Source organism: Astyanax mexicanus, chromosome 16, assembly GCF_023375975.1.
Source record: "Astyanax mexicanus isolate ESR-SI-001 chromosome 16, AstMex3_surface, whole genome shotgun sequence".
Classification (NCBI taxonomy): Eukaryota; Metazoa; Chordata; class Actinopteri; order Characiformes; family Acestrorhamphidae; genus Astyanax; species Astyanax mexicanus.
Genome location: NC_064423.1, coordinates 367,452 through 393,854, shown reverse-complemented (window position 1 = coordinate 393,854; position 26,403 = coordinate 367,452). Strand labels below are relative to the sequence as shown.

General features: G+C 38.4%; 1 protein-coding gene and 1 long non-coding RNA gene across 2 annotated transcripts; one reads left to right on the top strand and one right to left on the bottom strand.

Annotated features, from left to right (window-relative positions):
* Positions 1–297: 297 nt before the first annotated feature.
* On the bottom strand, positions 298–1,113 carry LOC125782290 (uncharacterized). Its single transcript, XR_007424910.1, has 2 exons — positions 818–1,113; positions 298–713 (listed from the first exon to the last, which is right to left on the bottom strand). It is a non-coding gene; the product is annotated as an uncharacterized LOC125782290 (long non-coding RNA).
* Positions 1,114–5,911: 4,798 nt separating this feature from the next.
* zdhhc13 (zinc finger DHHC-type palmitoyltransferase 13) lies at positions 5,912–25,510 on the top strand. Its single transcript, XM_049465454.1, has 17 exons — positions 5,912–6,087; positions 7,910–8,121; positions 9,431–9,553; positions 10,708–10,785; positions 10,882–11,026; positions 13,091–13,155; positions 13,287–13,449; positions 13,610–13,735; positions 14,943–15,076; positions 15,463–15,565; positions 15,830–15,952; positions 17,612–17,674; positions 17,799–17,892; positions 19,881–19,964; positions 20,092–20,246; positions 23,080–23,177; positions 24,012–25,510. Exons 1-17 carry the CDS (start codon positions 6,064–6,066, stop codon positions 24,154–24,156), a joined length of 1,935 nt encoding a protein of 644 aa, XP_049321411.1. The 5' UTR covers positions 5,912–6,063; the 3' UTR covers positions 24,157–25,510.
* Positions 25,511–26,403: the final 893 nt, after the last annotated feature.

The window sequence follows — 26,403 nt, the reverse complement described above, 5'->3', positions numbered from 1 at the left end:
ACATGAAATGGTAAAATTCACCATTATAGCCCTGAGAGCATGTGCAAATTAGGCATACAAGTCCACATACATAAGATATCCAGCACAACTGCTTAGCTAACCTTCTAATATAATCAAACACCATAATATAATTAAATATGTACGCAGCAATCACAGATAATCAGGATATACTCGTTATTTCTTAATAATAGCACTACAGCTGCACCCATACACATCCCTGCACCTAGACTTGTATGCCGTTACACCAGATAGAGGCAAACACACATACCAAACGCCAAACACTGTTGGCATCAAGGCAGTAGAAGCACCCCGGCTCCGTAACTGTATCCCAAAAACAAGAAAATCACTCAGTAGGCTCCAACTAATACACGCACACACCATTAACCCCCACATACCGTAACTAGAGCCCCAATAAATAACAATGAAGTAAAAACTTCATTATAACACCTACCCAACGGATATACAGGCTACGTTAAGCCGGCCCCAGGTAGCAACCACAGCTAATCGCCACCACACAGACCAACCTAGGCTAAAGAGACCAAATACAGTTACACATAACTAAAAAATGAGCTCTTACCAGATGAACAGTACTTCACTCCCGTCAATAACCGGCAGATACGAGTAATAAAACCAGCGACCTACCGATAATTCAGCAACACAGACGCACTCTTCAGCTTGCCTCCGGGCTAGTGGCTCCCAGCAGTACACATACGCTAAAAAAACAATTAAAATAGCATACCGACATATTCTATAAACTTCAGCCTTATTGTATTAGCAAACAATAAAAACTAATTTCACATATGCATATCCCACCTACCGAGTCAAGTTCTTCCAGCAGCGACCATGCCACGCCAAACAATACGGCGCCCTCTTTGTTTTGCCCAAAGTGGAGGTGAGCTCACCTGGGTGCGTCCCCCTTTATCTTCCCCCTCTGCACCAGACCCACTTCTTACCTGCATTCCACTTACACTGGCCGCGTCCCAATTCACTAAGGTCTTAGTGACCTGCCAAGCATTTAGGCTCTCACTAATGTTATATTAGTGTCCTATTATTGACACATGGAACATTAATCAGATGATAACCATTGCGAAATAAAAACAATCCTCCAGCCATACCACAGTTGATTGCCTGGATGTAGTGTTGTAGGCTATATGAGCAAGTTACCTGTCCTTGTCCATTTGTATAAATTGTCCCCTTGTACCTGTTTACCCCTGTCCGTGGCTGTACATTTATCCTCAGTCAGGTTCCGTGGTTGTTGCATTATTTTCTATGTACTCAGTGGAGTCAACTAAAAACAAGTATCTACATTTTTGTTGCTTTTAGTTTTTCTACATGATCTTTTTACATTGACTTTCATTGAATATTCAGATAGTTGTATCACTATCTTGTAAAGCTGCTAGAGATACTTGTTTTTCACTGGACAGTGATTGCATGTTTTGTGGGTGAAATTAAATCTGCAAATTCATATCCTTAATCAAAAGCTGGATGAGCTGAATTCGATTTTACTTTAGTGCTGCTAGAACCCTTGATCAGCTGAGGACACGCCCACAGTAACTATCTATGCTTCTCAGGGGCGGATTTTACGACCACGCAATTGCTGCTGGCCAAAAGGTTGACAAAAAAAAAAACGAGAAAAAAAATGAAATGCATTATTGCTTTTTTTGTTTGACCCCAAAGAGACACCGTACATGCAAGTTAAGCTAGGCGAGGTAGACTAAGGTAGTTTTGGCACAACCATGAAAAGGTCTTATTCCAGCGGTGCCCAAAAAAGAAAGAAAAGCAGCAGCAAGCGCCAGGAAACGAGCCAATCTGTAATTTTCAGTAAAAAATGATTGCTGGTTATTTGCCTAGTGAACTTTTGTGTCATAGTTTCATTATTGACCCAATCAAGTTGGATACTCTACAGATAGGTGATACATTTAGAATCCTAAAACTTATTTTGCTTTAATTTAATCTTCTTCTGCTATTACCAAACACAATTCTGGATGTGTTTACATAAACATAACACTGTCTCTTGCAGTGTGACAAAAACAAATAAATAATGTTGAGTATATGTATGTATAAATGCTCTCAACTCATCCCCATATTTGACATACAGTAACTGCTCAATCAAATGAATAGGGTAAACATGCGGTGAAGAACATTCAAATTTTGTGAAACTGACACCAATAAATCCATAATTCCTGCTATTTACTTACTTAGCATAGTCGCTGTGAAGTGTGGAGAATAGTTTTGTGATATATTGATTATCGCTTAATCACAGTTTTGAGATTACTGTTATCATTAATTTACCCCAGCTGAAAGGTGCTGGAAAAACTTAAAAATGGGCCTTGAAAGTGCTTGAGAAGTGCTTGAATTTTACCTTGTAAAAGGTGTATGAATATTGCATCTTGCTATACAAAAGAATCCATTTAATCAGGTGATCAGGGCCCCCGGAAAAAAACATAGCTTAGGGCCCCAGAACTTCCAAATCCGCCCCTGATGCTTCTCAATGGTTAGAACCCGGCGGGTTAACCAGAGAAAGAACTTCACAGCAGTTCAGATGGTTCTTAAACCTGTACTATAAAAGCACTGGATCTCTGAACCTCTGAAGAACCCTTGTGTAAGAGTGCTGTAAGAGTGTTAACACAGCTAAAGGGTTAAATACACTGTACTGCTGCTTGAACTCCCCACAGACTGGCAGAGAGAGAGAGAGATAAACACAATGGAGGAGTGTAGGAGCAGTGACTGAAGAGAGGGAGGCAGGCGGGAGGAGTGATGGAGCGAGGGAAGATGAAAGAGAGGAAACAGACAGTAGTCTGGATCAGGCCAAGGTCGAACCACTCACTCAACCCCCTCACACACACTCACACACACACACACACACACACACACACACACACACACACGCACACACACTCACTCATTCTCTCCATCTATTCACTAACACACACTCAGCAGGAGTATGAAGTTATTTGGTTGCTGCTGTTAATTCCAACACTCTCTTTTTATTTTTTGCACATTGCATTTTAAAAATGAAATTTTAAATTTGATATGCAAGCTCAACTACTGATTTAACAGCAGACTGAACTACAGCAGAACTAACAGCATTATTTTTTGCTCAGAGGGGCTCTATTTACAGGTACGGCCATTATTTGCTTTTACTTAGCATAGATGGTTCAGCAGGCATGAGGACAGGTACACTTAACAAAAAGTTATGGTATAACCACAATTTTGCACAATTTTTTTGGTTAATAACAGTTACACTTTTGTTTGTGGAAAAGACTGTAAACATTATATGCGTGTTGTTGCTTTTTTATTTTCTTATTGTGAAAGTAGTCTTAATGTGTGGTATCAGTTTATTCTTTTTAGTTTAAACTCTTCCCGTATAAAATATCAGGACCTGAGGTTGTGCAGTAGCTGCTTCTTTCCCTCTGTCCAGGATGTTGGTCTTTTTTAAATAATGTAACCTGCCATTGTTCTATAAAAAAACATATTATAATATATTATATTATATTAGTAATCAACATACCCTGTCATTTAATGTGTTTCTTTATTTCATTTATTTTCTACATTGTAGATTAATATTAAAGACATGAAAACGGTTGAGGGACACATATGGAATTATGTAGTAAACAGTAAAAGTGTTATTTCTCCACATTAATCCCCTGATCTAAACCTGATGAACTGAGATGGAGATTTTAGGTTATTTAATTGGGATGAGCTGGAGCTTCACAGCGTGAAGGAAAATTAAAATACCAACAGTGTGCAGATCTGAACTCAAAGATAAATAAGAAACTAAGAATGTAAAGTATAAAACATTCTGGTTTGTTAAACACTTTTTGTTTACAGATTAATTATGCATGTGTTTCTGTATAACTTTAATAAAGTCTTCAATATTACATTTACAATGTGACAAATCGTAAAAAGAAAAAAAAAACACTGAAAGACTTAAAGATAGGATGTGTCGAACCTTTTGACTGGTACTGTATACAGACACATAACAGGAGTTGTTGTAAAGACATTTAATTAAAAATAAAAGACATATATGTTTAAAAACACATTTCAGACTACATTTAAACTTTGTACATATTAAATTAAAATGAAACTTGCAGTTTCTATGGTACAAAAGCCAAAGTGAATTGTTGTAAAGGTTAAAAAAGGGAACTACCATTCTTAATCCTGCATCTATTGCATCAGATTATTTTCTCTTCCTCTGTGATGCTACATCAGACACACATGCCTGTGTGTGATTGATCAGAGCGCTGCTCGGGCTGCGCGAGCTCGATAATCGATCGCTGCAGTTATGGATCCAGTGCGCGGAGCTGGTTATTAGTGTCACACCGCCTCTCAGCGGTGATCTACTGACACCGCAGCTCTAAATCAGGCTGAGTAAAATAAATCCAGAGAATTGATTTTGTGTTTGGATCAGTTTCTCTCAGCAGCGCTGGGGGCAGGAGGTGAAACCTCTCCGCGCTCTTCAGTCAATAAAAACCAGCTCGAGCTCCGGAGGAGATTCTTCACTTCAGTCTCTAACCGCCCGGATTCAGCTGCAGTCAGAGTGATGGGAGAAACTGCGCTGATCGATACTGATCTGATAAATACAGAGCCAATATCACCAATACTGATAATGAACAGAAACATATGCAGATACTTTCATTTAAGAAGAGCAGTGTGTCACAATAAATTCAATTAATGCTCTAAATCTGAATACATTTTCAAAAAACTTAATAATTTTTAGCTCAAAAATGAAGTTTACAGGTTGAGTGTAAATGATAAAACATATGTTTTTCTTTTTAAATTTAAACTTACATTCTAGTTTAAAAGGAGCTAAAGACTAAAATAAATATATAATTCTCATCACACTAATATTGATCCAGGAATATACACTACTGTGGACTAGAAACAGTTACAGATTATATTTTGGTATATGGAGAGATTAGACACACTACACGTGTACACACGCAGCAGCAAATGTTTCCAATAAAGTGGCCAGAGAGTGTAAACACTAAGTACTCTAGGTGTTTCTAGTAAAGTGGCCAGAGGGTGTAAGCACTAAGTACTGTAGGTGTTTCTAATAAAGTGGCCAGAGGGTGTAAGCACTAAGTACTGTAGGTGTTTCTAATAAAGTGGCCAGAGGGTGTAAGCACTAAGTACTGTAGGTGTTTCTAATAAAGTGGCCAGAGGGTGTAAGCACTAAGTACTGTAGGTGTTTCTAATAAAGTGGCCAGAGGGTGTAAGCACTAAGTACTGTAGGTGTTTCTAATAAAGTGGCCAGAGGGTGTAAGCACTAAGTACTGTAGGTGTTTCTAATAAAGTGGCCAGAGAGTGTAGGCACTAAGTACTGTAGGTGTTTCTAATAAAGTGGCCAGAGAGTGTAAGCACTAAGTACTGTAGGTGTTTCTAATAAAGTGGCCAGAGGGTGTAAGCACTAAGTACTGTAGGTGTTTCTAATAAAGTGGCCAGAGAGTGTAGGCACTAAGTACTGTAGGTGTTTCTAATAAAGTGGCCAGAGGGTGTAAGCACTAAGTACTGTAGGTGTTTCTAATAAAGTGGCCAGAGAGTGTAGGCACTAAGTACTGTAGGTGTTTCTAATAAAGTGGCCAGAGGGTGTAAGCACTAAGTACTGTAGGTGTTTCTAATAAAGTGGCCAGAGGGTGTAAGCACTAAGTACTGTAGGTGTTTCTAATAAAGTGGCCAGAGGGTGTAAGCACTAAGTACTGTAGGTGTTTCTAATAAAGTGGCCAGAGGGTGTAAGCACTAAGTACTGTAGGTGTTTCTAATAAAGTGGCCAGAGGGTGTAAGCACTAAGTACTGTAGGTGTTTCTAATAAAGTGGCCAGAGGGTGTAAGCACTAAGTACTGTAGGTGTTTCTAATAAAGTGGCCAACAATAATCTCCGCCCACAGTGACGTAGGCAGAAATCACCCAATCAGCGGGGTCTGTATGTTTGCAGCTCCAGGAAGCGGTGAATGGAGTGAAAGTGCAGCAGCGAGTTTTGGGATTAAATAGTGAATAATTATCAGCAGTAGATTATTATATTCAGACTGCAGGTTTGAGTGATTAATATTGTGACAGTGATCAGATGGAGTGGGAGAAGGGTGAGGGGGTGAGTCTGCTCTTATTTAATATCATTAACACTACTGAGAGCTGTTAGCTGCTGAGCTAATGCTAAATGTAATAATAACATGTAACTGCTGTTTCTTCTTCACACTGAGATACAGAGAGACTGTATTCACTCTGAGTTATAATGTGTGGCTGGTAACTGAAGCGAATATAGTAATATATGGGTTTGTTTTGTGTTTAAATGGTGTGTAATGTTACTGACACGATGCTTCGCTAAGCTAATAGCTTCACATGTGAGCATTTTGTAAAGGAAACGTCAGATTTAATCATTGAATTCAGTGATTTATTTATTTATTCACAAAGACAGAACAGCTAAATATATAACGTTTTAAGGTGTTCGTATTTTAAGATAAAAAAAACGACAAAAATGATCAACAAGCTCCTAATTCCATATGTTTCTTCTCAGAATTCTCCGTTCCACCTTAAAAGGTGCAGCAGTTCCTACATTCCTTCATGCTACCTGTGACTGGACTGTTACTGCTGCACCATTTAAGGTGGAACGATGAATTTTAGCTTCATGTATTAATAAGATAATACATGGGATTGATTTGTGTAAAAAAAAAAAAACAAAGAATAAGCTTTTAATCATCTCCCAAAATGATGAGTTTATTTGATTTTACCAAATTGAAAACCTTTGGAATATAATCAAGAGGAAGATGGATGATCACAAACCACCAAACTGAACTGCTTGAATTTTTGCACCAGGAGTAAAGCAGCATAAAGTTATCCAAAAGCAGTGTGTAAGACTGGTGGAGGAGAACATGATGCCAAGATGCATGAAAAACTGTGATTAAAAACGAGCATTATTCCACCAAATATTGATTTCTTAACTCTTTATAAATATTTATAAATATTTCTTTGCATTATTTAAGGTCTAAAAGTTCTGCATTATTGTTATTTTAGCCATTTCTCATTTTCTGCAAATATAGGCTTTAATGACCATATTTTTCAGTTTAATATACTTTATTACTTAATTCAGAAACTGAAGTTTCTCTTAACTTTTTCCAGAGCTGTAGAAATCTACAAGAGAACAAAAAAATATTGAAAAAATAAAATAAATAAATAATAAAGAGGGATCAGGGTAAGCAATATCGAGTGATATTCATCACTAATTAACAGGAAATAAATAGTAAATAAGTGGCACCAGAGCAATAATAAATAAGGATTTACTGCACATAGTAATACATAGTAATCTATTGTCTATTTAGGACAGTGTATACAGTTACCTGCATTTAGAGACTTTATCAGAGTGGGTTTAGTGTGGAACTATCTATGTGTACACTTTCTGCAGGCTGAGAAATTTTTTCACCATCTTTAAAAAGATTTTTGGGCATAAATATATTTTAAATGACAAAAGATTATCAATAAAATCACAGAAATATATGTCAGATGCTGTACGGCAAAAATATTTCCCAAATTATTAGTATTGTTTTATGTTTTTCATTTGTACTAAAACCCACCTCACACTGTGCTATATGGTAAAACAGTTAACAAAAACTTAAAGATGATGTGATAAAGCCTGCATGTCAGCAGTGTGTGCACAAGATCACTGTGAGAGATAAAGTCAGTTGCATGTCTGCAGTAATATTTAACATTTTTTCACTTCTTTAGGGTCTATGTGGTAGTCTAATACGTGTTGGTTGTTTTTACTGTATTAATTTATATTGTGTAACAGCAATGTTTGATTGTGTGAAAAGTGCTATATAAAACTTTAAATAGTAATCTTAAAAAATAATAATACTATTTAGTAGAAGTAGGAGTAGTAATATGAGCACCCTGTTCATTTTGAGTGTTCTCCTCTGCAGGGTCACTCTCACGGGCACATGAATGATGGTTGCCATGGGCATGGCGGGCACTCCCACAGCCACGGGCCGGGGGGCATGGGGCACGGGTTCATGCCCGGTTTTCACGGGCAGTTTGTCCAGAGGAGTGAGGCGATGCGGGACCCCACACAGCAGCCCACCAAATACTCCCACGCTGATGACAGCAGCAGCTGGGACATCATCAAGGCAACACAGTAAGATCAACCTGTAGGGGTGCAGTGGTTTCAGAACAGTGTAAAAACACTGAATAATTGAGTGTGCTGTAGTTAATATCATTACTTTTAAAATATTTCTGATACATTCAAGGCCATTTTTTTGGGATTGTGATAAATTTTCTTCTTTCATAGACAGTGTACTTTTTTAGGCATGTTGAGAAAACCATCAATGCATAAACGGTTCACAGTATACCGCTATATATATTTTTATTGCCCGCTCATAAAGTCTGAGGTCCAGGGGAGAGCCGGCATGGCTTTAGGTATGTGTGGAATTAATGAGTAGTGGAGGTTGAAGCTGCATTTCCTGTCTGACCTGTTCACTTATCACTGCACACACTTCCTGTAGTGTGTGTGTGTGTGTGTGTGGTTAACACTTAACGACATAAAGAAAGATTGCAACACTGTTAAACAGCCTGTGCTAGGTTTTAACCATGTCAGGGTTATATTGATTATAAAGATGAATCACTGAGACTTTCCTATAAGGGTAAAATCTGCCCATATAAACCCATGCGGTGAAAAGTGAAACGTTAGTTAAACAGAGCTTTTCAATAAAGTCTGTGTAACATTTATATGATAAATAATGGAAAACAGGATTAGTCTTGGGAAGTTAATGTATATAAAATAGACAAACATTTAAAAAAATTCTGTCAATGAAATGCAGTAAAACACAATAAATGCAATGAAGCATAAATATTTATTTTGTTACAGTGATATATTCATACTATCGTTATTGAAAAATATTTTGGTATTATTTTATTGCCCGGTCCTAAACACAGTTCTGTGAAAAAGTTTTTTAGTTTTGATGTTTGTGGTTTATGAGAGGGTGGTGTCGGTGTTATCTTTAAACTCTGATCCGTCCACCTCCCGAGCTCTGGCTGGGGGTGAGGTGCAGTGTTTAGGACATTAGGGTGTGTCTCAGTGACTCAGCAACTAAGAGTGTGTGGGGGTGGATGGATGGAGGGATGGATGTATGGATGGGGTAATGGTTCAGTTTATCCCTGTTCCTCCAGTTCTGTAGTTCATTAGAGAGGATTTATGTGTTTTTAATGATATGCAGTGGTTCTTATTAAACCCTGTTATTGAAATCCTTAGTCTTTTAAATAGTTTCATTCATTAGAATGGGTTCATGGATCATATACTGTTTCTAAATTGAGCTGGTCATTCTGCTGGTGAAATCAGGATACTTTGTGTTTTAATGACACTACAGGATAATTGGGCATATATATATGCTTAAGCTTTGTATTGCTTAATAATAATATTGTGTGTGTGTGTGTGTGTGTGTGTGTAGGTTTGGAGCGCTGGACCGTTGTAAAGAGCTGATTGAAGCTGGATATGATGTCCGACAGCCGGATAAAGAGAACGTTACTCTTCTGCACTGGGCAGCTATCAATAACAGAGCAGATCTTGTAAAGTAAGTCTGTCTGCCTGTCTCTCTGTCTCTCTGTCTTTCTGTCTGGTATTCATTGATTACAGCTTGATATGACTGTAGCTTTGCTATATCTCCTTAATTAGTACACGGTCCTGGAGTTATTGAATAGTTGTTGTTTTGTTGTGTCAGCCTGTTAGTCATGCATTTTTGTCCAAAAATTGGGAAAAAACGAATCTCACTGTTTGGCTGGAAAGTGAAAAGGCTCAATAGTTTATACTAAACATTTACAATATGACTACCGTGTTTTACTGACTATAAGATAAATACACAGATTTATTTCCTGAAAAGAAAACTTGTTAACTTTCCTGAGTAAAGCGCTTTATTTAAAGTAAGTTTAGATTTTTAATATGTTCAGCATTGCGCTACACTGAGGAACACTGAGTGTTTAGCTAGCGGTTTGTCCCATGTAGCTTTAGCACTGATTTACCACGGTAAACATGCAGGCTACAGTCGATATACATACATCCAAACGGCAAAAGAGCTAATGCGGCTAATGCTAATACTGCTCCAGCCTCGGTTCTAGAGAAACCTTACTGAAACTCCTGTATAACTCTGTACTGCAGTGGAGTGGCTTTACTGCTCCTTAATACCCGACTGGTAGAATTCATACACAAGACACGAAAAATAGAAAATTAAAGAATTTTAAGTGCACCTTATAGTGCGAAAAATAGAGTAATAAAGTAATAATGCAGTGCTTAATCTCCATTATGTCCATTATGACTCCCATCAGTGCTGCTGGCAGTGGTCAGAGAGGAGCGAGGGCTGACAAACACAGGTTTAAAAGGTTTAGGATATTTTTAAGCTCTGCTCACAAAATTAAATGAAATAAACATTCAGCATCACTTATCATGCTCAGTATTAGTTCACGTCTTCTTGACAAACTTGCTGTTTTCCAGACAAAACAAACGAGCTGTACAGGACTCGAATAGTAATGTTATTTATTTCATACAATAGTGAAAAAGTGAAAAATTATTGAAGAACCGTGTTCAATATTTGGCTCTCAGTCTTCAGACTAATGTTTAATGTTGTAGCTTTAGTTTTGGACGAATGGTTATTTTGGTGCATCACTCTTTGTTGGATGCCTACAGCTCACCATGTGATATGTTGAAGTCTCCAGAGTGTGTTTTTCTCTGCAGGTATTACATTGCTAAAGGTGCAGTTATAGATCAGCTAGGTGGAGACCTGAACTCCACCCCCCTCCACTGGGCTATAAGGTCAGTATGGATATAAAGTCATTTTAACACTGTTTAGATTTTGTTTAGGCAGTTGTTTATTGTATAGAAATTGAGTTGTCTGGTTTGTGGGTGTAGACAGGGTCATCTGCAGATGGTGATCCAGCTGATGCGTTATGGGGCTGACCCTTCACTGCCTGATGGAGAGGGTTACCGGGGCCTGCATCTCGCTGTCCTCTTCCAGCACATGCCTATAGCTGCATACATGATGGCCAAAGGACAGGTAAACACACGCGCGCACACACACACACACACATATATATACACACACACACAGAGGGTACATGAAGAATAAGAGCACTAGGGTTGGAATAAAGCGTTTTAATCACAATTCGGTTCATGATTTAATTTTTTCACAATATTCTTAAGTGTATAAACAATGCAAAATACACTTTGTTTAAATATAAGTTTCTTTATTATTTAGTTAAGTTAAGTTTTAAACCTAAACTAACTACTGTTCTGTTAAGTTCAATTAATTACTTTTTAAAATGTAAAAGGATCAAGATGTGTAAGCTAAACAGTGGTGGACAGTAGCAAAGAAAAAGTAATCCATTACTGTTGGCTGGGATACTGTTTTTTTATTTTTGATAAAGTATATCAGTTTTTTGGTTACTCTTTACATTAATTGAACTTCATTTCAAATTCAAGTATCTTACATTTTACTCCACTACATTATTTGAAACTTGTCGTTCCTTTTGGCTTGTGAGTTTTTTTTTTTGCCCGCCACACATCCCCCCCCCCCTTCTTCGGAGAACCATTAAGACGTTATTCATATTAATACAAAATTCTGGTAGCTGATGTCACTGTACAGAAGGAGGACATAACGATGTGTAGATATACAAAACAAACCAAATAGAAAATAAAAATAGAGGAGAAGAGAAGAGAGAAAAAAAACACAAAAGAAGTTGTTGTACCCTTGAAAGAAAAAAAAATATTATTCTAGGATGGCTTCTTATATTTTTCCATTTCTCCATCCCTACCATAATAACAAACAGAATAACAAAAAAATGAATAAATAAATAAAAATAGCTAAACGTCTTAAATGTTAACTGTGTTGTGTGTGCATGTGTGTGTGTAGGAACATTCGGGTAGCTGTGATATATGGATGATATGGTTATAGATATATAATGGATGTGTGTAGGTTATCTGTTAAAGACTGATGGAGTCACTGATGTAGGAGGTTGTTTAATGCTGACCAGGTTTTTATGTGTTCATGAGTTCTGTTTTTGAGAGATGATTTTTTTTTTTCTATTGACTGATGAAGATTTTTTTTCTTGATTTCCAGTTTGTTAGAATAGTTTTTTTGCCGATGGTTAGCGCCACCAAAAGTGCTCTGCTTTCCTCCTGGTTTAGGTTTGTGGTCGATGTGTAGCCAAGCAGGAAGAGTGATGGGGATGGAGAGATTGGCTGTTTAAATAGTGGAGTTAGCCGAGTTAATAACAAGCTGCAGAAGTGTTTGATTGGTGGGCAGTACCATAGATTTCTGAATCTACTAGTCACATTTTATATGACTTTTGCTTAGTGTAGTGTACCCTGTGAATGACTGTATATCGTATAAGGTTGAGTAAAGTATTGTTAGTGAATGTGTTTTCCATAATGTTTCTCCAGAAATCAGCATTGGGAGTAATTAAGATATCTTCTTCCCATTTTGTATTGGTTGACTGTTTGGTCTAATTTGAATAAAAGCCTATATATTTTTTATATAATTTTGTCTGAAGGAGAGATATTAAGGAATTCTGAAATTGGTGGGCTAGTATTGTTCTAGTATTGCGTAATTTTTGTTTTTTGAGTTTTGAGGATATGTCATTTCTTATGGATTATGGCTAAAATTTGCTCCATGACTGTAGCAGGGCTTCTGTGCTTAGGATGTAGACATTGGGAACAGCCCACAGCATCCCTCCAGTAACAAAAGTCCCTCGGGAGGGGAGGCGGGCTCAATGCAAATGCTTTGGCTTTAGCTCCCATAAACCAAGAGCAATCAGATCCTACAATTAATTGGCAGCAGGCTCTGGTTTCGGATTGGCTTAATAAAATTGACTGACATCAAAAGCAGTTGTGTGATTGTTTCAGGCAAAATGATTGACATTTCCACGGCCCCTTTGCTTACATCCCCAGCGGCCTGAACTAGTGAGATTCCCACCTCTGATGTTCAAACAATGCAACTGGATTTTAAATAGAACTCAGAATCGTCTGATCACATTATTAGAGTTGTTTCACAATGTTTATGATTTCATAAAATAATTCAGTATAAATTCTCAGTAAGCTGAGTTTTCTGTGTATGTTGTAGGAGGTGGACTTACCGGACACGAACGGACAGACCTCTTTGATGCTGGCTGCTCAGAAAATCATTGGGTAAAGCAGACGGCTCTGTTCACTTAATAAAATGGCAGAAAAAGTTTAGTTTACTGTGATTAAATACATATGAACAACTGAAGTGTGTGTGTGTGTGTGTGTGTGTGTGTGTGTGTGTGTGCGCACAACAGGCCAGAGCCCACTAACTTCCTGCTGAAGTGTAATGCATCAGTGAATGCAGTGGACAAGATAAACAGGAACTCCCCTCTGCACTGCGCTGTGTTGGCGGGAAATGTGGACGCGGTGCACATTCTACTGGAGGCGGGAGCAAGCGTGGACCTGCAGAACACCAACGTCAGTTAATACTCACACTGCTAACACTGCTTATTCAACTGCTGCTTATCACAAAACATAGTCATCAGTAATAACAGCACAGAAAGATCAATAATGGATCAAACGTTCTGATTGGTTACAGTTGCCGCTGCCACTAATAATTGTAAAAATGTGTTTACAGGGTCACACACCGATAGACCTTGCTCACCAGGTGCACAGTCCCCTGCTGATCCACATGCTGAACGTGGTGCAGAAAGAGCGCGTCAAATCCAACTCACCCTGCCTGAGAGTGCTCAGCAAATACCGGGTACACACACACACACACACACACACCACTTACAGATATCACACATACACGCTCACATTCACACACTGCATACTGTGACCATATTAGAACAGTCTGCTCAACACAGGTTTACCAAATAATCTCTTGTTCATGTGTTTTTATCAGCTCTTTTTGTGATATGGGGGTTTAGCTTGGACTTGTACTCTTACCCTGTACATACTCCTCCAGAATATTTTAATGGTTTAATATAATTGTCTGTAGAGGAAGAAATATGCAAATCCATTCCAGTCTTTCATTGAGGAATGTTGGTTGTGTAGAACTCAGTCATTTTTGTCACAAATATGTTACAAACTCTAAAATCTTCTCAAAGACCTTTCGTGGGTACTGCATACTAGTTTCACCCAGTGATTTTTGGCATGTCAGTGTGGATTATGTAAAGAGAAATCCCTGTGCTCATCACACTGTCAAGTCAAGTAGTTTTATTGTGAATACTGCATATGTACAGGACATACAGAGAATTGAAATTATGTTACTCTCCTTCCCAATTTTACAGCAAGTACAGAAAAATAGATATATAATATAAAAGAATGGGGGACATTATATGTACAATACAACAAGGACACAGTAGACATACGTGAGACAGAAGACAATAGTGCAATAGTGATGGGGGTGATTAAGATGGAATGACAGTACAAGTATAAACAGAACCCGTATAAACAGTAGTGCAAATGGTATAATAATAGCTTAAGGCTGGTAAAGTGAATTAGTGCATAACGTTCTTAAAGTTCACAGTTTTATGGGGAGTTAAAATGAGTAATGCAGTGCGAGTATAGCAGTAGTGCAGGTATGTGTAGTGCATGTCCGTTTTGAAAAGTTCCAGTACTGTGTGTGAAGTAGTACAGTTTCAGGTTAGGGTTAGGGTGCTGAGTGAGTGTGTGCTGGGGGCAGGATTGGGATGGGGGGTAGAGCAGAAGAGAGTTCAGCATCCTCACAGCCTGATGGATGGGTTTGTCCCTCAGTCTGCTGGTCCTTGCCCCGAGACTCCTCAGTCTCCTACCTGATGGCAGCAGGCTGAAGAAGCTGTGTAGTGGGTCTACACAGCTTCTTCATGATCTGTGTCACTGTGATGTCTGATGTTTCTTTTCTCTGATCTTCTAATCTCTGTTCTTTAATCAGTTGTTTTTATTGTCTCAGTTTGTGTGATTTGATCAGTGTGTGTTTCTCTCAGGTGTGCCTGCAGTGTGTGTTCAGTGTATCTGTGGTGTGGGCTGTTGGAGCCATCCTGGATATGAACTCTGAGTCGTGGCTACTGAAGGGTGTGCTGCTGGCATGCGTCCTTGCTGTTATCAACCTGACCTGCAGGTACACACACACACGTGCACACACTTGCACACACACAGACACTGAGTGCCTGCTTTTGGTAACAGTGAGGTCCAATGTGTTCACTGATATAAAACACAGTTAATCCTCATCAGTAGTTCAGTAATTCATGTGTTATACCACAAGAAGTCACTGCATGAACTGTAATGCTGTATGAGTGCTTCAGGTTCAGGTGATGATTGAGCATAGATTTTTTTTTTGTTTTTTAATGATTTATAAGTGTACTATAATTGTTTTGTCCAAAATATAGTTATACTTTTGTTTTTTAAGATTTGTTGTATTGTGTCTGTTAATGGACTAAAGACAGTCAATGATCTTCACCATGTCTGTAAGAAAAAAAATGTGTGTGTGTGTGTGTGTGTGTTTAGGCAGTGGGCAAATGCAGCAGTGCAGGCTCTGATTCCCTCCACAGCTCTCCTTGCATCTGTATTCTGGATGCTAATCACATGGTACTTCTGGTTTTTACCTGATATCCTTTATTGGTGTGTAACAGTGTTTAATTTATATTTTACATAGTGGTTAAAGTCTCTAGACTAATTAATTATTATTTTATATATAAAATAATAGATCAAAGGATTAATGCAGATCTGTAATTATTGTTTAATTGTAAGAACAGCATGTAGTACACAACCAGAACAGCTGACATCATGTCACTGTCCGCTTATGTAAGGTCTTACCTGTATAGTTATATACATTGTGTGTATGTGTTAATGTCCTTAACTCCAGTCTTAACATGGTCCCAGTGCTACAGTGCAGGTTCTGTTTACACTGACTGGAACAGCACTGCTGTATTATTATCTTAGAGCGTGTCGGACGGATCCTGGCCTCATCAGAGCCACAGAGGAGGAGAAGAAGAAGGTACGGCTCTCCACAGTCAGCAATTTATTAGCCTGACTCGTCTCTGAGTCATGAGCACTAAGATCGAGTTTCATTTTCTCATATTCAGACAATAAGCAAGAAAACACCCAAAGCACTTACATAATCACATAGCGTTAGCCATTAGAGCTAAAATATAGCCAGTATACATTATCCTAAAAATGTCAAATTTAAATACATTGTAAAGTAGTCAGTGTACAGCCTGTATTACTTTTGTTGTAAATTTGTTGTGCCCTTAAAATAACTCAACACACAGCCATTAATGTCTAAACCGACTGAAAATGGGCACATTGTGTCTCAGGGGTCAATATTTTTGTTTGCTACCATTATTTACCAGCACTGCATTAACTTTCTCAGACATAGAGTTCACTAGATCTTCACAGGTTGCCACTGGAATCCTCTGTTTGAGACTTTCATTTAAAAATGCCCCACAGATTTTAGGGTTTAGTCTTCTTGGAGGCGTGTTTGGGGTCATTATTAAGTTTGTAAAACTGCCCTGCAGCTTAGTTCCTGGAGGTAGGGGATCATGCTCTGCTTCAGAACGTCTCAGCACGTGTTGGAACTTAGCTCCCGAATGCTGGCAGACCATGATGCTACCACCACAAAGCTTGACTGTAATCAAGGCACAGTTGTCTTGGTTCTCCTCACCAGGGAGCCACCACACATACTGGACACCAAACAAGTTAATCTTGACCTTGTTAGACCACAGTACAAGTTCCAGTAATCCATGTTCTTGTACAGCTTGTCTACAGCAAACTGTTTGCTGTTTTTTTGAGCATCAGCTTCAGAAAAGGATCATTTCTTATAGTCCAGGCCAGGGGTCGGCAATAGGCAGCAAGCGTGAAACATCTGGCCAGTGAGGATGTTTGAACTTTAATGAACAATAATGAAAATAAATACATAAATAAAATGCTTCTCTGGTGAGCTTTAATTAACACGCCTTCCCTGTCTCTCTCTGTTGCACTCGCCGTGACTTTGGTTTCTGTCCTTTCTTATTTTTCTGCCCATTATAAGGTCTTTTTTCTCAACTGTGTCCCAATTCACCTGCCGGGGCAGCAGTAGTGTATTGGACTGCAATCTTGACGACACAGGTTCGATCCCGCGTGAGGAGTGGTGTGTTTATTTATTTATTTATTTTTCCATTTCTTCTTGCATTTACCTGCTTCCTTTTCCAAAAACAGTTTTTTTGTGTGTCCCGCCATGTAATGGCTTAAAAAAATATGGGCCACGGCCAAAAGAAATTGCCAACCTCTGCTCTAGACCATCTTTGTGGAGAGCAGCAATCCTGTTTCTTACATCCTCAGAGTTTTCTTGCCACGAGGTGCCATTCGTTCATAAATATTAATTGATGGATGTGTGTTGAGTCATTTTGCAAATTTACACTGTTATACAGGCTGTACACTGACTACAGTTATATCCAAGTTTCACTTCAATAGTTTAATTTCAAAGTCCCATTTAAATGTATATGAAATACTTGCAGAAATTTGAGGGTTTACTCATTTTTGGGAGATACTGCATATTGTGTTTGGTCATATACATACATATTGGTCAGCACCACACTTCTGATGTTTCCTGTCTGTTGTGGGAAGTATAGTATTGCAGTGTGTTTCTGGTTGATTAATTTAGTTGTTTTTCTTGTAGAACGTGGTGGTTCTGGCTGAAGCAGGTTGTCTGGACCCCAGAATTTTCTGCACATCATGTATGGTACGCTACTGACACTGCTACACAAATACACACAACCGCACACACACACAACCTCACACAGTGTACCCAGACTAATGCTGTGTTTACATAATGACTAATTGTGTTTGTGTGTGTGTGTGTGTAGATGAAGAAGCCAATGAGAGCACAGCACTGCTTTATCTGCAATACCTGTGTTGCCAAACAGGACCATCACTCTGTCTGGATTAACGGCTGCGTCGGTAACTCTCCTCCTCTTTCTCCCTGTTGCTGTTTGTTTCTCATTTTCACACTTATGAAGCTCCGTGCAGACACTTATGAAGCTCCACGAAAAACAGTGATTTTAACTTCTGTGCTTCAACTGAATCAGTGCAGGCACAGATTAGTTAACGTTCTTTTTACAAATATCCAGAACAAACACGCAGACATTTCCTCAAGAGCTCCTCCCACAAGTGCCACGTGATCCAAAGTGGTGTTGATTGCAGCCATCAGCAGTGTGAGATGGGATAGAGCGGCAGAGATGGCATTGGTTACTAGCTGTAGTGATTATCGGGATATTAAATCAGATTAAACTGCACCTGAACAGCCACCTGAGGTCAGTTTGGGACCGGGCCAAGACTACCTCCTCTCGATGGTGCGAATTACGAGGTGGGGGGAGGACTTCAACCTCCCCTAAAGGGGTAAAAACAATAGTTTGGGAGGGTCAAAACCTTTTAAATATATTTCTTACATATAATGTTAAATACTACAAAAACAGCGCAGTATCTATGACTGGAATAATATTGTGATATGATTTCAAGCCCCTCTAAAGTGGATCATACCATTCCATATTAATAATCATTTCTCCCGTATACCTGCTGGCTCATTATTGGTCAGGTGGTTTGTGTCTAAGTTAAGGTACACATGCTGCTCGAGTTTGCATTACGTGTAGGTAGCTGCTATCTACTTAGCTTTCCTAAATATCCACTTTAAACACACTTTTCTTTACATAAATAACTCACATGAATTTGCTACCTTAAATGCTACTAATTTATCATTCCGCTTTAAACGCTGCTGTGGCGGCACTCAGGCTTCAGGCTATAGATACTATTTTCAGAGCTTTTAAGGTGGAACAGAACATTCAAATGGAAATCCACATTCTGTTTTATATGGACTGTTTGTGATTTCTGCACCGTAAGCAGAAATGTGTAAAACTCTTAAAACACTTTATCATCTACTAACTACAGTCTAAAGAGGAAACTGTGTTTTAACAAAGAGAAATTTAGTTTTAATGCAGGGAAACTGTTAAGGTGGAATGGAAATGTGTTTTAAGGTGGAAGGTAAATGTGAACAAGAGTGAAGAATTAGTTATTCAGATTATTAGTTTTACAGTAAACTGGTGTGTTACAATTTTTAAAGTAAGACTAACAGTAGTTTAAACCTTTTTATTAGGCTACTTTAATAAATTAACAATAGCCAAGCTTTTTAAAATGCATTAGCCAAGCTATATAAATGCATTCCTACATATCCCTTTAACATTTAATTTTGTAGTCCCAGTGTCAAAATATGTGGATGAGATGGGACAAAATCCTTATTTATCTACAGGGATTTTCAGATACATTGTTATTTTCTATTTATTTAGAATTAAATAAAAAATGATTCCTGTGGGAGAGATGCTGTAGAATATGAATTAAAATGTAATGGCGAGAAATCTTATGAAAGATAGCAGCCAATAGCATTGTGTGTGTTTTTGCAGGATTAACTGTGGATTTTGCTGTATAATATATTATTTATGATTATAAAGGTTATTGTGTGGTATATATGTGCTACATTATCTGATGTAATGAATTTATCTTTTACATGCTGTAGATATTACAGTAAGGAAGCAAGACATTTGTAAGACTTCAGTTTAATGAAGCAGCGCCTTCATTGTACTGGTTACCATTTACACCCTGAAGAAATACCCCCCCAAATATCATTGTATAATTCGCACTCTGCTCCTCTCGTGGGTCTTGTTGCCGTTGTTTTTACACCAGACCGAACAGTGCAGGTGTGATAAATGTGTGCTTTTAGACATAAAGCTTTATCTTCTGAATGAGAGTGTTTTGAGAATAAGTTAGCTGGTACACCTTCTGTGCTGTGGTGTTTAGCCTGTTAGCTAACGTTCACTAACGTATCTAAGCCTAGTTGTCTGGCTACAAGTCCAGATACGGTAGAACAATTCACATTTTGCACTTTTGTCACTCCCCAGGTGCCAGGAATCATCATTTCTTCGTCATGTTCCTGATAACTCTGAACCTGCTGGGGATCTGGATGTTTTATGGCAGTTTAAAGTGTAAGTCTGAGCTGCTGCTCATCAGATCCAGCATTGTTCTCATGTTTCTCTGTCTTTAGCAGTTCTAAATGGTAAATATCATTAATATTTTCATTAATATCATTTGTGTGTGTGTGTGTGTCTCCAGACTGGATGAATCACTGCGCGGCGGTTTCAGAGCTGAGTCTGTGGGGGTTTGTGACTGGGCTGGTTGGATGCTCTCCCTGGGTGCTCTACATTTTCTGCCTGGCATTTTTCCACACCGCCTGGGCCTCCATTCTGCTCATACACCAGATATACCAGGTCAGATCCCCTCAACAGATCAGAGCTTTTGCTCTGTCGAGTTCTGATAATATAACTCACTCTGGGTGCAGGCATTAGCTCTGCATTAGAGGTGTAACGGTACAGAAAACGGTTCGGTTCGGTTCACACCTTGGAACCAAACCCCACGGATTGTACGTTTTTGTTACGGTTGGTGGAAAAAATAAAGAGGCGGGGCATTCTGTATAGCCTCACCTTTATTAACTTCATAATAACACTGAATCTTCATTATAACCATGTTTTGTTTTTGGTATGGGATGTTGTAACAGGGCTTAAGCTTGTTTATTAAATGCTTGAAACCAGATTTCTCTCCTACTCTCATCATGAGAGACTCCATCTTTTGGATCTTGTTGGAACAAACAGTAAGCCTGATTGTGGAGCTTTATTAAGAACAAAATCAACAGATTAATCAACTGACTAAACTACAAATAATGTTTCCTAAGCATATTACTGGATCCATTTTAGTGTTTGAGTTCTTTTTAAGAAATATCAGCTTTAGACTGTTAAAATTCAGCGTAAAAGAGAGAGCGCAAGCAAGTGAGAGAGAGACAGAGATGGAGAGAGCGAGAGAGTGAAAGAGAGAAAGAAAGAGAGACAGACAGAGAGAGAGTACGCAAGTCAGCAAAAGAGAGAGAGAGAGAGGGACACAGACAGAGAAAGAGAGGAAGTGAGCGAGAGAGAAAGAGAAACAGCACAAATCAGCGCGAGTGAGAGATGATTCGAGCTCCAGAGCATGCCTGTTTCCATTCGCCCGTGTGCTCAGAGCTAAACTTCAGGGCAGGCTATGGGCTGTCAGTAGTGAGTTGTTAATAGCAACAGTGCTACAGCTACACTTTCCGGGTTACAGTCATTGGTTCCACAAGTCTCCTATAGACTGCCTGTGTACCACGTGTTCTGCGTGCGTTTGCGTGAACCGAACTGTGACCTCTGTAGCGCGACGGTTCGTAAAGCATGCATGTACCGTTACACCCCGACTCTCCAGTGATACAGCCTGATTCTGAAAAACCAGAACCAATACAGTGATTTTGTGTCCATTAAACTTCTCACACTGGGCTTATTATTGCTCTAAAGATCTAGGGAACTAAATTAAGCATTTTAAGTTCTGTTTCATTCATATGCTTATATGCCAAAAGTCATGGAACAAGTACTAGTGGCATTTCTCATGGAAGCTAAAGAACGCTGCACTGACCTGTGGGATATGTGGGCGGCATCTTAAGTATTGGATTTGGATTTGATTTACTTCCAAAATCATTTAAATGTTCGCATGGACTGTTTTAGCCAGATATCACCAGATAACGATCACAATCATCACCAAACATTGAGCTGCCCACTGTGAGCTGTAAAATGAAGCAGGCTCAAAAACCTCTGGGTTTGCGTGTGCTAGCCAGCTTCACCTGCTGGTTTAACTGGTACCAGGAGTGGGTTAAAAACTCGTTAAATTAATCCAGGTGTGCGTAAAAGATACTGGATTTATTGCACTGGATTATACGACACATCCAACCAGTTTTCTTTTAATTCAGCAGGTCTCGCTGCTGGGTCAAACAAGAGCTGCTAGTGCTAGCTGCGATTAGCACTAGTAAATGCCGCCCTATAGCCCTACACTGAAGAACCCTGAATTTTCTGGTAAGCCAGGGTGTTTTCAGACAGCAAAGCCTGTTTTAACACGGTAAACATGCAGGCTACAGTCCAATAATGCTCGCCTCTGAACAGCGAAAGACCTAATGCTTAGCGGCTAATGCTAATGCTGCTCCAGAAGTTCTATCTGGGGTTAGCAGCAGGCTACAGTCAGATATACTCTCCTCTGAACAGCAAAAGAGCTAGCACTTTGCGTGGTTAGCAGCTAATGCTAATACTGCTCCAGTCTTGGTGCTGAAGAACTGAATCTTCTGTATAACTCTGATCTACAACCAATCCTTTCAAATTTGTACTTGAGGCACACCGGATTATAAAGTGCATTGACAACTTTTGGGAAAATGAATGGATTGCAGTGGATTGCAAGGATTCTCTGTGAAAAAAAAAAATGTTTATTAAATCACCCCTTTACTACTGCAAAAAACAACATGGTTGCCTCAGTCAAAGAGCATAAAGAAGAAAAAATGCTGTCCATGTAAATGATTATGTAGGTAACTTAGTTAAAGGATTAAAGTATTTTATAGATTTTAGAAAAAAATAAAATCTATTAGTTGTCCTTAAGAATTGCAGACGCAATTCCAGCTGTTCTTAGTGGTATTGGCAGCAGATCAAAACATATCAAATACATAAAATATAAAATATTTGTCTGATTGCTTTGCTTATGACGTGTTGATATTTCTTACAGTTAACCAAATAACAGTGTGTACTGAGCTGCAGTGACTTATGATTATTATGCAGTTACTCTTATATTAGTTTATGTTAATTAATGTCTCAGACTGAATACACAGAATATACAGCCAGACAATTCCTCTGAACCTGGGACACGAGACACATGCAGTGTGAGCTCAGGGTAAAGCAGTAGTTTACTAATCTACAGTACAAGCTTCTACAGATAATCAATACAGTTGAACGTTGAACAGCTGACTCTCAATTTGCAGTAAAGATCCTAGAAAATTATTTGTTCAAATAAAAATTTGAGACATTTAGTGTGTGGGAGATTTTTGTGTTTGTTTTTTAAATACTATTATTGTTGTTGTATTTTTATTATTGTCCTATGATTGTTATTATTGCTATTTAACATAAATTGACAAGTTTATGCATTCTTACCTGGTACATCGTTTTACAGTAAGTTGACAGCTGTTGCATAGCTTTGTTTTTATTTTAGTACCTTTCTCTTCTACAGGTGGCTTTTCTGGGACTGACGACCGCTGAGCGAGGGACTTTAATGCGCAGTCAGAGGAACATGCCTCAGACGTTCTCTCTCAGACAGAACCCGTTCAAGTAAGAACACTTTACCCTCTACTGATACATATTGTGTATCATATCTTTAACTCTGCAGCTGGACCATGCCCAGTCCACATATGTGATTAGACCCTTAGTGCACAGCTCTCTCTGTTCAGTATAGTGTTCTGTCACAAACAGCTGAAATTAAGTTTCCAAAAGATTCAAAAAGACTCATTTATACGACAGTATACTGAAAATGGTGATATAATAAGATAAAGATTGGGTAAAGAGGGGGTAAAGAGATAAAGAAAAAAAAAGAAAAAATAAATAAAATGAAGTTGTTTTAGAATTAAGCTGAAAACTTTAAGTAATTTACAGGATTACTAGTAATCGTAAAACGAAAGAAATAACAATTAAATAGATAAGAAAACTATGAGCAGGAGGTCACAGGTTTGAACCCCCGCTCATGCAGCTTTACCATCAAGCTGCCGGCGCTCAGAGGGAGCAAAATTGGCCCTGCTCCCTCCGGGTGGGTAGATGGCGCTCTCTCCCCACATCACTCCTAGGGTGATATCCACAGCACAGGGCGTCTGTGAGCTGATGTATCAGAACCGAGTCACTGTGCTTTCCTCCGAGCGTAATGCTACAGCATCAGCAGCTCAAAAAGAAGCGGAGTCTGACTTCACATGTATCAGAGGAAGCATGTGTTAGTCTTCACCCTCCTGGTGTGTTGGGGTATTACTAGTGATAGGGGGAGTCCTAATGATTGGGTTGGGTAATTGGGGAGAAAATGGGAAAAACTAGAAATAAAATTATAAAAAAAGATGTATACAGCATCAAAAATAACAACAATAACTTTTTAAAAATAATGTTTCTCTCTCTCTCTGAAAGCCGTGGGGTTCTGAAGAACCTGGTGAACTTCTTCCAGCTGCGGTGCTGTGGTCTGTGTAAGCCGATGGTGCTGGACTGGACGCAGGAGTTCCCAATGGGCCTGAACCGAGACCACCCAATGTTCAACAACATGGACCCTGTCTGACCACCCACTGACCTCTGACCTGCTTTACCCTCAGTAGCCTTTCAGTGCAGTGGAGAAACGCCTGGATCTGATTGGTGCTTTCCTAATCGTCCTCCGCCTGTGAGGAATACATAAGGAAATGCATCACCTGCCTAAACACTCAGAAATAGTAATGAAGTTCATTTTTGCCTTATAAACACTCTCATAAAACAACTATACACACACACACACACGTCTAATGCAGACAATTAGGCACCTCTGGTTAAATTATGTGTAATAAATTCAAATACAGTACAATTCTCTACAGAGACACAAGTTCACAGATTAATGTGTAAAATGTGGAGAAAATGGTAAATATCGTATTCAATCGTATTTCCTTCAGAGGATTTATTTACACCATATTATTAACATGTCATTTCACCAGGGATGCACATACATTCACATACGACTGTACGTACGAATACGATTGTTTCTAAAGATAAATATATGTAAACAGTGTGCATAGATATATGATATACTGCTATATTTTGATCAGAAATATTTTGTAAGTGTTTAAACAGTTGAGTTTTTATGTGTATATAAATATAAATAACTCTGCAAGTGCTTTTTTATATCGAGCCCTTTGATTTTTATATATGGAAATAAACCACTGCCTGCAAACTGAAGCAGATCCCAAACTGGAGCCTTTTTTATTTTTTTTTTAATTACAGCTTCCAGATGCAGAGTTTCTGCGTCTAAAATTCATGTGATTTGCTCTTTAAAATAAGGTTTGGCCTCTCTTTAAAGCTGTTCACTGAGCTCACTGATTTTTACAGTAATATACTGATTTCAGTATCAATTTTAATATATTTTCAATATATCAAAGTTTTCAGGACATTTGTCCATCCACTAGACATTCCTATTGAAACAGTTGTTTTACTTTTTATGATGGACAAATGTTTTGTTTTGAACTGAACACAAATTTACATATAATTTGCCTCAATTAAAATTGTACTTGTTGACACTCCAGTAAAGACTTAATTTTCCATAGCGGTCACTGGTGGGCAGTGATCCTTTATTCTCAGCTCCAGTCTGACTGCAGCTCTCAGGCCTCACACTGCAGGATTTCTCAGCCAGATAGCTTAAAGCTGAACTCAAACCGAGCAGAAGAAAATGAAGGGAATATTTCTATTGGACAATCTGTATTTTGTATTATTTTTTAATTATTCAGATAAACGCAGAAACATGCTGTGAAATGCATTTTCCAGAATGCATTGGTCTGTGAATTCTGACAGAGATTTTTCTCACTTGTTTATGCTGTTATTTCACAAACAGGAAAACAGATTTATGCTATGATTCACATTTATTCTTGGAATAAAACCAACTGTTTTTATTACTTGTTTGTAGAGTCATTCATTCTGAGAAACATGAAATTCACTGCCTGGCCAAAAAATAAAAGTCACCAGCAAAAAAAAAGGTCACGCACTCTAATACTTGGTTGAACCGTCTTTAGCTTTGATTGCAGTATGCATTCACTGTGGCATTGTTTTAATAAGCTTCTGCAGCATCACAAGATTTATTGCATGTATTTATTCATTTTTCACCAAGATCTTGCAGCAGCATTGATGATGGTAGAGTCTGACCACTGCACAAAGCAGCTCTTCTCCATCCAGCACATCCCAAAGATTCTCAATGAGGTTAAGATCTGGACTCTGTGTGTGAATCCATGTGTGAAAATGATGATCTCATGCTCCCTGAACCCTGAACTCTTTCACAATTCCAGCATCATGAATCCTGACATTGTGATTATGGAATGTGCTTAGTTAAATCCAGGTGGAGTTTTTTTTGGTCAGGCAGTGTAGTATTCAGTTATTAATAGTGCTGTCAACCTTACCATGTTAACTAACTCTTTTAGTGTGTTTTCAAACTCTTTTAAAGTTAAATTAATCGTGTTATCTAGTTTGACCACAACTGCTGTAATTCACACCTAATAGTATATCAGAGATATTATTTAGCACACTACAAAAAATTAATTGGCAAAAACTAGACAAAATATATGCAAATTAGGACAAATATATGTATATTAAGCAAAAAAACACTTAAACAATGCTTAGACAAAAAGTCTTATCAGAGGAAAAAATAAGATTTATTGCCTTAAATTTAGAAAATTTCACTTGCTAAGATTTAGTTTTTTTTGCAGTGCAATATTAACACAGTTGGAAATGTTAGGTTTAGAATTATAGTTTATTAATGCTAAAATATGCATTAATTCTCTTATACTCTCACACA

Bases quoted from the DNA above. Each gene is read 5' to 3' on its own strand.
- zdhhc13 (XM_049465454.1), top strand. From the start codon at position 6,064: ATGGAGTGGGAGAAGGGTGAGGGG. The intron at 17,893-19,880 runs GTAACTCTCCTC...GTCACTCCCCAG, and splicing joins CTGGATTAACGGCTGCGTCG to GTGCCAGGAATCATCATTTC. The intron at 19,965-20,091 runs GTAAGTCTGAGC...GTGTGTCTCCAG, and splicing joins GTTTTATGGCAGTTTAAAGT to ACTGGATGAATCACTGCGCG.